The 15,335-nt window shown below is 31.0% G+C and overlaps 1 protein-coding gene across 2 annotated transcripts; it reads left to right on the top strand.

Annotated features, from left to right (window-relative positions):
• The first annotated feature begins 45 nt into the window (after positions 1-45).
• On the top strand, positions 46-12,852 carry LOC128165215 (arrestin domain-containing protein A-like). Of its 2 annotated transcripts, none has more exons than XM_052829498.1 (12): positions 46-224; positions 1,938-2,011; positions 2,444-2,545; positions 2,939-3,007; positions 3,300-3,397; positions 3,639-3,772; positions 4,415-4,511; positions 4,649-4,818; positions 6,143-6,224; positions 7,829-7,927; positions 9,678-9,765; positions 10,539-12,852. In XM_052829498.1, exons 1-12 carry the CDS (start codon positions 163-165, stop codon positions 10,592-10,594), a joined length of 1,131 nt encoding a protein of 376 aa, XP_052685458.1. In that variant the 5' UTR covers positions 46-162; the 3' UTR covers positions 10,595-12,852. The 2 variants fall into 2 exon arrangements, with proteins under 2 accessions (XP_052685458.1, XP_052685457.1); XM_052829497.1 differs by lacking the exon at positions 6,143-6,224 and adding an exon at positions 6,004-6,085.
• Positions 12,853-15,335: the final 2,483 nt, after the last annotated feature.

Genomic DNA, 15,335 nt, shown 5'->3' with positions numbered 1-15,335 from the left:
CTCTCAGAATTTTTGCTGGTTCTCTGAAAATTTTGTCTCTTGACTTTACTTTTTTGACTATTTAAACTTTGGGCACCAGTTGAATTGTCCGGAAGATATTGTTATGACTGTTTGCTAGCATGTTGATGTTTGCTTCTGCAGCTGGTTTTACTGCAGAGTGCCATGAACGAAATCATTTTGAGAACAAATAAAGGAGAATACAATCCAGGAGAAAGTGTTTATGGGTAACATAACATCTCGTTCTGAATTTATTTGTGTTTTTTTTTCAGCTCACAACTATAAATTTATATCAATATATATATATATAGAGAGAGAGATTATCCTTCTGAATTTGTTTGTACATGTGTGTACCTTTAGTTAACAGAGTTAAAATTCTAAAATTCAACATTGTTCAAGACCTTTATGAACTAAAATATTTATATTTTCTGGGTCTGCAATAAAAAGGAGCACATTGTAAGATACTAAGATAGGTTGACTCCTGTAATTTGATTCCAGTCTGTCCAAGATATTTCTGTGACACATTTGGACGATTTTCATTTAAAATACACATACCTGTGAAAGAAGTGCAATTGAAATAGATGAAAAGGAAATTATCCAGATATCTTCATTGACATGTTATAGTATTTAACTCAAACAAATTCACAGAATTGAAAACAGATATCTTACAGAGATTAATAATGCGAAACATTGACATCTTTTCTCCATTCAGCTGTTCAGTAATCACTTGGAATATTATTAATGTTATCATTTGGGTACTTTCATCTTGCTTGCAATGCAAAATACCCATTCCAAAGGAGAAATCTTGGGAATTTTTTGTAATATCGAATAAACATAGTTTGAACCTTGAAGTATTTATAAATATTGAATGATTTAAAAAAATATGTTGCAAAAATGTCTTGGGATATGCTATAGCTCCGAGGCTGGGTAAGTGATTTGAAATTAAGATAAGCTATTTAGCACTATATTTTTTTATATGTGACATTTTATCGGAATGTTGAATGAATAACATTATATAGGTAGAGCTTATCTTCTCTCCATCTCTTTTTGTAAAAAAAAAAATACCATTCATTTGAAATTAATACAACACGAAGAATGAATTTCTAAATCATGTATAAATTGAAAAAAATATAATGGGAAAACCCTTAACAGGGAAAATATCTTTCATCCATTCAGAAGTTCTTGATATATTTTTCAACTTTATCATCCAGGTATTTTAATGTTAGATGCAATGCAAAATCCCTGTAAACTATTTTTAGTTGTTTTCTTAAACCAGTTAAAAAAGTAATCTGAGGAGTAATTTTTGTACAAGAGAATGAATATTGTGAAAATCCAGTTTTTACATTTATAAATCCATGTATCAAATAATTTATCAAAATATTAATGAGATGCAAAAACATGTTGGGACAGATTATTAGTGTTTAATTTGATTAATAAATTTGAAAACCCACCCACACATATATATTACATGTATATATTTAACCATCCAATGCAGAAGTGTTTATAAAATGATTTATTCGCAAAATTATGGTTTTAATCAGAGCTCACATTATTTTGAAAAGTGTTAAAAATGTAACAACATCAATTCAACAGATGTTGCCCATTTAATTCCATGTGATCAGAAACTAAAGTTCAAGAAGTCTAGCTGTTCTAAAAATTAAAAACATTTATCCATATAGTGGTGGTCATTAATCTTTTTATGTTTTATCATTCCTGTCAATCTTAAGCATAGAAATCCAGTGGAGTAGAAGTCATAATTAAGATTGAAACTTCAGTTAAACTTGACAGGGATATTGCCATTTTGATGATGAAATCTTCATTGACATTAGCATGGAGAACCAACCAATGATACAAATACTTTACTTGTGTAAAGTAGTGGACAATTGATATTGTAACAAAATAAAACATAATTCCTTATGCTGGGCATTTTTTCCTTGCAGAGTTGTATACCTGAACATTTGTAACCCAACAGCAGGGCGAGGTGTACGCCTGAAATTTGAAGGAGTAGAAAGTAGTAAGTTTTATATAAAAATGTCATATGAATATTGTGTACATTTTCATCCCACTGTTATGAGGTACCATTGGTACATGTGAACTATAGCATTATTGACTTAAGAGATTGATTTGTAATGGATTTGCAGTAGCACTAATAGTAGTCATATGAATTCAAATTTCATCACTCAATCAGAGTCAATCTTGCAGTAGAAAATGGTTTACACATACATGTAACTATACCAAAGAAAAATTAAATTTGTAAACCGGTTCTTTGTTGTAATATATTGAGGAAGAGTTTCATTTAGATTAATGTGTTTTCAATCAAAAGAGTTTGAGGAAAATATTTTAAAATGTACTATTGGTTAAAATTCTCTGTTTTCAAGCGAAGTTTATTTAATTATGATATCAAGTTTATATCATAAGGATCAATCAATTATTGTTTTTGTTGTAGTTAGTTATCACTGCTCTGGCAATGATGATCGTGAAGGTCCAGTTCTAACTGACAGTAAATTCTATATAGATGCCAAGGATGTCATCTTGTATACCTGTGAAGGTAAATCAATCAATTAACAAAAATGAAACTTAATTATTTATTTATGGTAAAAACTACTGGCATTATTGAAATCACGTTTTTATAACAGAATCATAAAAAAACAAATACAGTATCTCTCTAATCCATGTCCGTGCAATGCATTCAGAACACAGGATTAATTGTTTCTAACAGTTGTCACTATTGGGCTATTTATTTGGGCATATTGTTTTGCTTCTGTGTGTCTATATATATATATCAAGCTTTGGTTGAGCATTAGAAGTTCCAAAAAAAAAACTTAAAAAAAACTGAAAATGTTCAGATCAAATTTCAATTTTTAACTCCTTTTAAACTTTACAAATCATTAATTAAGTTACATGTATAATTTAGTTTGTTCTTTTGGTGTGTTTTTTTCAGACACAGATGTTATGGGCATTGGATCCTTTTGCTTTCCTTTCAAAGTGTCCTTATTGTCAGAAATCCCAGGTATTTATTCATTTTTTTTTTCAAAGAAAATTTGGTTGATGGCTTTTATTTCTTTTAAAGAATTAGCTAGGCTACTTTTAATTATTATGATTCTATTACAGCAGAAACTTACAATTCATGTACATGTATTACTTTTATCATACACATTATAATGAAGAATTATTGAGGTATTAAATGAAGTTTTCTGTATAATTCATTCAAATGAAATGGTTCTCTTTGGATGTACATATGTATGAATAAAACCAGAATAAAAATGATTCATGTATTTTGATTTTATTTTCACAATTTGCAGGTTCTTTCTCATCTGAAAATGCTGCAAATGATGGAAAATGGCTAGCTTCTGTTCAGTATTGGCTAAAAGCAGAACTTGTTGGAGCAGAGAGTATATCGGTACTATTTCACCAGTCTGTTTTGCTATAGTAAAATCTTAAGGAAAATAATATTGTTTTTTTTTTAAGTAACAGATCTTATAACTGATAACTTAGTAAGAATTCTCATTACAGTTATGCAGTTTTTGTTCAAAAATATAAGTTGGTGATATTTCCTTTTTAAACTGAATACTGCCCTCAGTGGGAGAAGGAAGCCTTTTAATAAATTCGTGATAGTATGTGTTTTCTTATTTTTTGCCTAGACAATGCAGTTCCTTATAGTGAACCACCCTCTACCAAGCTTCCTGCTTCCTAACGACCCCCCAATGGCTGTTGACTGTCGGATTGAGGTCTCTCACCTGCTGTTATTTAAGAAGAGCATGCATGTCACTGCCAAGTATGTCACTTCTGCACTATAGAAAGATACAGTGTCTACATATTAGATAGTAGAGATAAGATTGATATATCTCTTTATTTTTAATTTTTTTTTTACAGAATATTAATGAAAAAATCCATGAATTCTTTTGCATCATGGAAGGAATACATGTATTTCTAACATGATTAAATACATGCATGATAAAATGTACACAACATCACTGATTCTGCTATGTACCAGGTTTCACTGCAACATATACCCTTAGGCAAGCACTTCTACAATGGTCTATTCACAGTTGTACTTTATTTTTGATTTTATTAAAGCTCATTACTTTACGTATATGCACCATTGAATGTGAAGAGAAGGATGAGATATTATATCCTTGCACAAAGTACACAAATACAAAAAAACACTCATATCTAGAAAAGTTTCCCCAAAATATGATTTTTTAAGGCTTTGAAAAGTATCAAATTTTAAGTTCACTTCACATGATATTAGTGATTAAGTGTCTATTTTTAATTTTCTCCTCAAAAATATTTTTTGTAAACTTTTATTTATGTATCTGCGAGTTAATCCACAGCTGTGTCTTCTTTGAGTTGTACTTCTTGGTGCAGTAGTATGGTATAACTACTTTTTTGAAAACAATGAATCCTTATCTTTCAGATTGACTAAGCAAGTTTGGCAGGCAGGAGATGTGGCAAAATTAAAAATCATCATCACAAATAATACAAATGTGAATGTGTCCAAAATCACAATTAAGGTAGGAGAATTCTTTTCACTATCAAACACCAATTTGAAATATGAATTGGTTAATCACAGTTTCAAGGAAAAATGTGTAAAAAATGTGTAAAAAAAAAAATCAGGTACATGTGTATAACTACCAGGTATCTTTTGCAGCTATGCCGTGAGCTGATTTTAGTTAAAAAGGGCATTGTTATTCCTTGTTATGACCCAAAGGTCACAGTCGATGAAGGGAATGATCGAATGTACATCAGACCAGAGGGCGTGGATCCAAAGGTTGTGTGGGAAAACATGATATCAGGCTGTAATCAGGAACTTTTGAACAAGTATGACAATTCTTATCTTATGTTAAGTCATATTTATACAGGATACCATCTTCGCTAGCCAAGGGTTTTCGGTCCACTTTGCTCCCCGTAAACCCTTGGCGGATTTCATTACGAAAACTCGGTGATGTGGTGGCGCTATCTAGCGAGCAACTTGAGTTGCGCCCCTTGCATATTTACATTTTAATCGAATTAAACAACGGGTTATATACACACTACAGTATTAATACAACTTAAAAACATGCTGACTACCGAATGTCGGAACATAATCAACGATGCTATTAAACATGTTAAATACGAATTAAGTAATAACGAAGGGAAAGCACAGAATGTTTTATTCATCGTGTTTTGTAAGGACCGGGTGTGAGAAAGTCGCCGATTTACATGTATATGAAAGTTTTCATGCCATAAAACCAGGTATCGCTGTCGTGAATATTGCGGACCAAAGAAATTAAATAAAACAAAGATCATTGAATCTTTAAAAGCAATAACCATAATCAGAAACGTATATACTAACGGGATAGGCAACTTCTACATTTGCCATGTTTACTTCCCATGCTGATCACGCGAGCCATGACAAGTTTGTAGAGCTACATGTTCAATCCCAGTAAAATAGATACATGTAGGTAACAGTAGGTTTTAAAGCGATCTAGTTAGACCATCGTTGAAGAAGCACTGTACTCGGTTGTTTTCTTTTAAAGTTTATATTTACATGCACTGTGATTGGATCAGCTACTCGCAGCTGCAGCCAATCATAAAGCGGAGCCTGTCACCGAGTTTTCATAATGAAATCCGCCAAGGGTTTATGGGGAGCAAAGCGGACCGAAAACCCTTGGCTAGCGAAGATGACAGGATACATGTACATGTATGTGTTACTCATTATGATATATTGAATGTATGACCATCAGCATATCAATTTTCTCTTTTACTTGTGACATTGTCTATGAATGTGTTCTTTATTTCCTGTTATAGGATAATGATTTTGTTGATAGAGAAATATGAAATTCACATCAACCACGGCCGAGAGCAAAGTCTTGATTATTTTAGAACTTTTTCACAAATTGATTGTAACCTGTATATTATGTATAATGTATATATAAACACGAAGTCTTCTTTTATATAGTTGAGCTTTCCACATATTAAGATGCTACTCTTTTCTTCTCTATTTTCCAACAATTTTACCTTTAGGGGGCTGGATAATATCAGAATTCCACTAAGAAATGAAATGGAATCTTCAATTGAATCCTCAGTCACTGGGTCCCTTATTCAGGTATATTGAATTGAAGTAGTTCTTCTTTCACAATTTTGGAATTTTAATTTGTTAAAGGGGCCTTCAAGAGATTTGGATTCCACTAAAAAACATGGACAATACCCCAGTTTTGACCTCTCTAAATGGACATCATGTACAGGTATTTTGGCGCCTGTTTCAGTTCTTCTACAATCCTCCAGCTTGACCTTCTCTCTAGTGTCCATTTATCATAACATTCAAATGCTTTACATGTTAATACAGCGTGAAGGGTCACATTTTTCTAACTGCTGGCTTGATTTCACATTTTTGCTAAATTTAAATTTTGGTACTATTATAATGAGAATGTACATCTCTAAGTACTGAATACTTTGAAGTAGAATATTTCATGCTGGATATTACTAACACAATTGATTCACATTGGATAGAACCTAAGCAAGTTAATAAAGGTGGAAGAAAGGGATATTGAATATAAAGGTTAGAGAAATACAGTTGAGTTTTGACATCTTGAACACTGAATTTTTGAAATTCTAGGAATATGTTTAAATAAGTTTGTAGTCCCAATTTCTTTGGTTATGCATTTTAACCACTTTATATCTTGAATCCTGGGATATCTCAAAGATATTTGGTCTAGGTAACGCTTAGTTCTAGAAAACAAGATTTGACTGCAAACATTTCCATACCACTTCAGTTTGGACTTTTAAGACAATATGAATATATTTGAGTCACATATTCACTGAATTTGCTATTTCACAGAAATCATACTAATTATCATTGAAATAACATTTCTCGTTCGAATTGGATTGTAAGATATGTTCTGTTTGTCTTCTTTAACTGCTTAACAAGTTTTCAATATTTAAAAATTTTGAAGAGATACAAAGAAACATTGTATAAAATAATGTAGAAAAATATCAAGATTGAGCATTACAATGATTTTATTATCACCAAATGTCACTTATAGCTGGTAATGCCAAAACATACTCCAGATAATTAGCAGCTTCTTGAATTACGCTTACTCATGTATTGTCATATTTTTAGTATATATACATGTATTTGTATACAAATATTTTAATGATTATGTATCTATACAATGTGTTATCTGACAATGTAATGATTTAGATTAGATTTTAAATGGTATAGAAAATTAAACTTGATGGAAGCTAGGGTAAACACCATGTCATATGCAACGTTTTTGGTTGTATGTTTTATTTTGTTATGCTTTTGTTTGTTTTGTTTTTCAATTTGTTTGATACATGTTGTAACTCTAAATTATCCAGAATATTTTTATTTGTACCATAAATCTGCCTTTTACAAAGAGAAAAATTGATAAGTCTGGTAGTGTTGATATTACAACTATTCAACAAGCTGCTTAGCCTAGTGGCTCCAGGGAGACCTACTTCTTAAAGTTATAGGGGTTTGAGCCATTGGTATAACCACCTTTTTTTCTAATTTGATCTTACAGGTAACTTGTATATTTATTCCATTATATCCATTGTGGCCAAAATTGCAATAACTTCGTAGAATGGATACCATCAAAACATTTCTTTTTATTTTATTTCATTTATAAAGTTTAAAGGATCAATAACATTTTTATGATAAAAAATATACTTTGAGGCTGGGGATCGGACAACCTTGAGTTTCATGTAGGTCTGATGAATAAATTGATGATCATCTAGCCTCTATAGTGGTCTTTTTCGGTGATAAAAAATTGTATGCCATCAAAGATGACAAAGATTGTCAAGGTAACATGAATGGTTTACATTGCAGTGTTTCTACTACATTGATATCTGTGTAACTCTTCAAAACCACCAGGAGGGAAGTCTGACCGTACCAATATACTGTTTGATCCACTCCAAAAACACAGAGGTAGGAACTTAATCATGCCTCACATCTCCCTGCATGATATAACCAATAAATGTCGCTTTGTTTACTGTTATGGCGTACCTGTTATAATTGTTGGTGACTTTACATACATAAATGTGCTAAATACCATTCAGTCAGCTGTGTACTTTTACGATGTTTGTTTACATACATGTAAGTATTGTTGTGCTACAAATAGCTGCAAGATGGATCTGTTTTAAATGATAATATCAGTATGATAACCATTACTTTGACAAAACATGATGAGTGATGGCAACTAAGTAGTCTATTCGATAGGCTAAGCCTACTGTTGAATAAACATACAACTCAGGCACACTTTTGCAGTCACATTAATTCACATATTTATTGATATACTCTCAAAATACACTACCACAGACAGTGACACAGAAGAGATTATTGTTATTTCAAAGCCCGCTTTGAACCGCATTTAGGTGAAAAGCCATAGGTGAAAAGCCAATATGGTTTCCTCAACTAGAATATGTTTTCTGAATATTTTTTTAAAGTGATTCCCGCTTTATATCATATTCACGATATTATTTTGGTATCATACTTTTAGAACTGACAATATTAACATCCCATGTATAGTAACAAAGTAGTTTTTTCAGATTTGCTTGTTTTGTGTATCTGCAATTGTAGCCACACACTTGTGTTCCATGGCATATCTGCATTTAAATGACAACTTTAATTATGGTAAAAAATTGGACTTTGATTTTACTAAAATGTAATTGCAAGCTTTTAAAAGATCGTGTTATAGCCAAGCAAAATGAATACCAGCGTTTTTAACGACTTTCTTGAAAAGAAAAATTTAGGAGCAAGATTGATTATGACCCTTGCAAAATTGTCGTTGATAAACCAATTACATCCAAATTTAATGACTTTTATTTTTTAAAACAAACTATAATTTATACAGTGTGTAATTGTTTCTTAAAACACACAAATAAAACCAAAAATGAAAAGAGTTTGTTTAGCAATGCTAGTAAACTAAGTTTGTTTTCATTTCTTTTTTCTTTGAAAATTTTGTTAAGTGTCAATAATGTATTTCATTATAACATTAGAATCTGAAACAATCAAATTTTATCATTGAACGTGTATCTTTGTTGATTTGCTTCCTTAGAAGTTCGAACTATTTTTCCCCACTGTTACAAATCAGATTTGCTCATACTGTACTTATGACAACATAGAACATTCCAAGAATGCAATAGTGTAGTGATCATTTAGCTGGCACTGAAGGACATTTTCAATCCTTTATTTGTTTTTAGCACGAAATGTAGAGAAAAGAAACCGGATTTGCTTCCTCTGTACAACAATCTCACGGTCAATAATGAAAAAAGTCTAATTTTATTGTTAAGCATTATGGTTACGTTTAAGTATAAAAAAAAAACCCACCACATTTCCTAATGTTATCCTATTACGTTTCTATTTTAGTTGAAATTCTGTTTCGTTACCGATATGGAAATGGCAGTTGCATGATATTGACACATGTACCAATTTAGTAACCTTTTGTCGAAGATTATTTTAATTCCGTTTTATTTAGGTAACATTACTCTCGCGATCGACAACTGCTAATTGACATATCCATGTCATAAATGTTACAAGCATGCTATTATATGCATATTCTTTACAGATTTTTGATATGAAAAAAATATTTTATTAAATGCATGAGATAATGGCCAGAAGAATAAGTTTGATTTTTTTTTTATTTGTGAGCGATAACGTCTTGCTGGTTTTATTTCAGTTCTTGCAATGGAAACCTCCCAGCTGGATTTATGAGTCTGAGGTCATCATGGGGAAATCTATATTTTCTGTTTCAGAAACAGCATTAAGTAAGAATTTTTACCTATTACTGGTCGAATGATTTTAAGAATATGTAGTATGCAGCTGAATTCCTTTGCGGTTTGAATAAAAGTGTTAAAACCATCATCAATGGATTTTAAGCAATTTCGTTAAATGATAGAGAACCATTTGGTAAAAAATTACCCGTATCTTTTTTTTTTTTGAATTCTTGAGAGATTTCCTTGTAAAATTTGATTGGTAATGATGTGATTCAGCAATCTGAAGCGGAGATAAAGGAAAAAGAAAATGCTTAGTACCCTTGATAAACAGATGAACAGATTTTATAATTTGTTATTTCTTAAAAGCGTTCAAATGAAATAGAAAATTCAATATTTAGAATGATAACAGGTATTTTCTCTCATATGATGCTATTAGTATTTAAATGGTTGTGTTCATAATGCAGTTGTTCTAAAGTATTTTCTGTGTGGCCTCTTATAAGTGTTCAAATGAAATAGAAAATTCAACATTTAGAATGATGACAGGTATTTTCTCTCATATGATACTACTAGTATCTAAATGATTGTGTTCATAACACAGTTGTCCTGAAGTATTTTTGTGAATAATGCGCAATATAATATATTTTTAAAATATTACGCTAATTACAAACCATCAAAACTCTTTGAAATTAAAATCCATACTCGAATTATCTCTAAATGTTTGAACTGGGCCACTTAAGAAGAACTGGAATCAATAGAGAAGGGCCTGGTTGTTTGAACACCTGTCTTCCAGCATCCTCGGTAATCCGTCATTCTCTCTTTAACAGGAAGTGAGGCATTTTCGGATATTCCTCGGTTCCAAGCCCTGGAGTCGGATGATTGATACGAGAGTATTGATCATTATTTTTTTTTCTGACAAGTAATTTATTAACTTTTTGCAATTTTACAATTTGTCTGACTATTTGTGTTCAATTTGCCAATGTTGCCTTGAATGATATTGTACAAAACCTAATATTTATTAAGTGTTATTGTTTGTATTTATAGACATATACACTATCTAGTTCATTGTTCAGGAATGTTGTATAAGCATGTTTCACGTTGAACAAGTTTTTATAGAACATGTTTGACTGATTTTTAAAAAAAAAATTTTAGTGTGTTTTATTAATCTTTTCTTTATATTTCAAAGTTACTTTCTAAGTGCATCTGGTCTTCGTCTGTTTACATTTATTTCCCTTCATTTTCTTGTCAGAAACCTTGAAGGGAAAACCATCTCTTATAGTTACTGATGTTCTGAAAATTGAATGAGTTTTGATAAAATGGTGAACAATTTTCGAGAACAGCTGCTGGTCTATGATATAACAGAGAAAAGAAACAAACAATACGAAACAATTTCATTCAATTGTTTCGTACAAAAGACTATTTCATTTACTTGATCTAGGGATTCCACCGAAATTTTTAATTTGTTTAACATAAAAGAATTGAGCAGAAAAACTCCGTTACTTGAATCCATCCTATTTCTTCTAACCCCTACAGAATACATATCTTTAGAAATTGCGCTTACAAAATAATCGGACAGGATCAGCATATTTAAAGCATATCCAAGACACAAAAGAGAAGAAAATAGCGTGAAGTAGGACTACAATGATTTTTTTTATGTCGGCCTCAGCAGGTTTTTTTCCCTTGAGAGTACTTTATTCCACTGGGTTTTGATTTTTTCATAAAGAATAGAGCTCAACCAACTGGGTCTGCTTTCTGTATCACAGCCTTCGAGTTTGAATTCGTTTTTAAAGTATTAACTTACACGTAGGTACATAGGAAGTAAAAAAGAGTAATGTTTAGTAATTAACAAAAAAACCTTTCAAATGTTTATAAGCAATGGATTAATACTAAGTAAAGGTTAGTGTGTGTTTTACTTATGCTTTTGTCACTGAGTGTTGACATGAAATTTGCTAACACAGTTTTAATGTCCACAATGGAGGGCAAAACTTATACATGCACATTCATCAGATTACATTAATTGAGTCGTCTTTTGTAATTTAATTAATTTTTAATTTATGTAGTATTTCCACATTTACGATAATTTACATACATGTATATTATAAGATATGATGACCGTAGGATAAAACACGATATTCTTCAAAAGAATGGGTTTTAATTGTTTGTTATTCAGCTCATTGAAAGATAATTGAACCTGACTATTATTTATGTTTATAATGCAAATAAAAAAAGTCGAAATGAGTATGCACCATAGTTTGTGATATTTTTTATTTAACGTTTGAATTGCATGTTTTATTATTTGCATTTGCTAAGGATCATCTCCACAATGTGAAGATTTCCACTTAGTAATTTTATAATTATATTTTTAGGTAATATGATTTTTTTTTTATTTAGATATAAAGTGTTCAATTGAAAATATATAGTATGTCTTTATTTATAAGCATTCAAATGCATTTTGCATGCTTTTTTCTGGAAAATCCGAAAAGACCCTGGGAATTTGGGAATTAACAGGTTTAAATGTTAATAAATAAGGAATAAATTATCAAGAAAAATTATATCAAATTGAGGAACGTCTCGTATGTCCTTAAGTCTTGGACAACTTTATGATCCTGGGGTTAGAATAGATATACCGTAATAACAAAGTCACCTTGATAGCAAAGTTAACACCAAATGTGCCGTACAACGCCACAATTATTGCAAATTGATTTTACGATTTTACTTTTTAGAGGCAATGTGTACCTGTTTGTTGTGTTGAGAATACTAAGCTTTAAAAGACCCTCCTTTATTTCTTTTTCTGGTAGTTAAATATCTCATCTTACATGGAATCGAACTTTACAGACTCATAAAAATGATATTGCATTTTTTCATGATGAATTATTATGTAATATTTAAGATATCTTTGGCTATTTAGTGTTCATTTCTAGAATGTATGTTTGCGAGTTACAAATGATGCATTCCTGTTAGTGATTATTATACAAGAGTTATTGTAAATTCAGACTTTTGTTGTTGTGTGGGTCAAAGATTTTGTGATATCAAAAGGTTACATGACATACCTGTTTACAGAAATCCGTTTTATTTGAGTTGTATCAGTGTTGATATTTAACTGTTTGGTTATGAATGGTCAATAAATTAACGATAAAGATTCGCATTTTTATTATTTTTTAAAGATTTTTTGATGTCAGCATTAAGCATCAACTTTTGTATACCAGGAGAACAGTAATGACTCCAACTCTGGCAGTTTGAAATGATTAATTTGGTTTTTATATTGACACTTGCTCTTAATGATGCTTTTGGTGGTCTTGGATTTCGACACTCTAAATATTTAGCCTAACAAATTGAAAAACATATATATTCTAGCAATAGTATGCAGTTTTGGGTCTACTGTAGACAATATTCTACAATTAAAACTTTCAGTTTTCTGGATTTAAAACGGCATGTATCATCAAATACACTCTCTACTGTTATGAATTTCTCGAAAGTCATGTAAACATCTTGGTCATTTACAGAAACGAGACATAAATACGTTATTTGTCAGTATCTGAATAAAGTAATGACAGATTGAAATATATACAGGCCTGGTCAATGAACTCAAACTAGTATGTCTTTGAGTGTATAATATATCATGTAGATCGGGGCACTAGATTGACGGTTTTATCCTCCTAATAAACAATGCACTTAGCAACAGATAGCGAATTCTTAGAAAATATACTGCTATACCCATTTAGATGCCACTGTGCAGTTGCCTGCTGTTGTTGCCCCTTTCTAGTACGTTATGGTTCGGCATGCTTTAGATTTCAATCTATGTATTGAACATAAAGTGTTGCTTATCAGAAAGAGCACAAAAAGAAGGGAAGCCAACATGCTGTTTGCACGTCTCTAACCTTTAAATTCCTCACCAAAATGTGTTGACACTCCAGTCATTGAAAAATTGAAAGCAATCCAGCAGAAATAGAGCGTCCAGATGCCTTTGCTTTAATGATGAGTACAGTAACTTACATTTTTACACACATGTTCACTTTATGGTAATTAAATGTTACTCTAAATAGACCCTCTTGACGCATTTAATTTCGAATGTGTTGAAGCGACCCACTTCTTTAAGCGAGAGATGCCACTCGCGCTGTCACCTTCTAAGATTATTGATTTTGCTTGTTTTTAATGAGAATAACCTCTTTTATTTTAAATGAAGAACACTTTAAGATCCTGTCGTTAGGATGACTGATTTCCACTTAACTTTCGAATATATAAGAACGATGTATTGACCTTGACTATAGGTTGCGACCTGAGACATTGGCATTTACTTAATATCACAAACACTTCCGGTTTTGGTTTAATTTCCCACAGAGATTTTGGAATATTTTAAGTTGCCAATGAAAATGACATTACACTTATGAAATAGAAAATTTATGTCAAAATAAGTAAACGTTTCCTTCGGATTGCTTTGTATTTAAAATAATGTCGAGGACAAAATAATCAGCAAAAAAGTGAGTACAATGTATCGCTAAAATTAACAATACAGACACCAATATTCAAACAGCTCTGGCTGTTTTTCCAATGATCATTTTCGCCATATGAAGTGTTTTTATTTTTAATCTATCATTAAAGACTAATATCAATCACAAAGAATTGTCAGTTATGTTAAGCATGAACAGAAAAATACCAATTTAATGTTTTGTCACGGGTAATTGATTTCAATCGTTGTTGTCTTATTTTAAATATGATACTGATGAAACGACATATCAATTACGAAATGTTAACAATTTTACATTATTTTATTTCCTAATTTTTGAAATTTTCTATTTATCAGGGCGAACACTTAGATGTTTTGTTGAGTATATTTATATATTTTTTAAAAAGAGTAGACACCTTTCACTTTAAAAAATGACTAATTAATTTTCTTTAAAACATCCTGCAACTCATCTTACTGTAATTTCAAGTATGAAAACCGCTGGGTTTTTTTAGATTCAAGTTATTTTTACTGTTATAGTGAGAACAATTGCATGTATCACCTTTATTTCTAGCATCAAATTAAAGTAGACTAAGTATTTGATGTATCCATTCCCATATAAATATTCTTGTACATTTACATGTAACAGATATTTTGTGTAAGAACAGGGGCGTACAAGGCGTTAGATATCCCCCACTTGGAGCAATAAAAACGAACGATTTGCAGTTGTAGTTAAAATATCGATTTTGGGCTTGTATAAATTGTTTAGAGTATAAATTTCACGATGCAAGTCAATAATGTGCTCTCATTCTATAAAATACAACAATTAAAATTAATTTGAATTTACATGTAATTTTTAAAATTAAATTCCACAGCGTTTTATGCCAAAATGTTCACCATTACTATAATGTTCTAAATTGCAAAATTAAGTTAACAATTGGTCTTGGCTGCATCCTTAAAGCACCTTTGAATGAAGGATAAGTCTTTATTAATTTTGATTATTGATTTATTAGAATGAAGTCTGCATCCATAATGAGCAAAAATCCATTAATATTTGGGAAGCTATTAAGGTTATTCACCGTTCATGTAATGTGTCAATGTAGCTCAATGCGATAGGCGGAGGCCTGTAGAAAATCACTTTCATTTGAGGAGGGTGTTCGAATCATAGCAGACGTTTTGTTTC

The sequence above is a fragment of the Crassostrea angulata genome, chromosome 10 (assembly GCF_025612915.1).
Source record: "Crassostrea angulata isolate pt1a10 chromosome 10, ASM2561291v2, whole genome shotgun sequence".
Taxonomy (NCBI): Eukaryota; Metazoa; Mollusca; class Bivalvia; order Ostreida; family Ostreidae; genus Magallana; species Magallana angulata.
This window is presented reverse-complemented; position numbering and strand designations above follow the sequence as displayed.

Bases quoted from the DNA above. Each gene is read 5' to 3' on its own strand.
- LOC128165215 (XM_052829498.1), top strand. From the start codon at position 163: ATGAACGAAATCATTTTGAGAACAAATAAAGGAGAATACAATCCAGGA. The intron at 225-1,937 runs GTAACATAACAT...TTTTCCTTGCAG, and splicing joins CCAGGAGAAAGTGTTTATGG to AGTTGTATACCTGAACATTT. The intron at 4,819-6,142 runs GTATGACAATTC...AATTTGTTAAAG, and splicing joins AATCAGGAACTTTTGAACAA to GGGCCTTCAAGAGATTTGGA.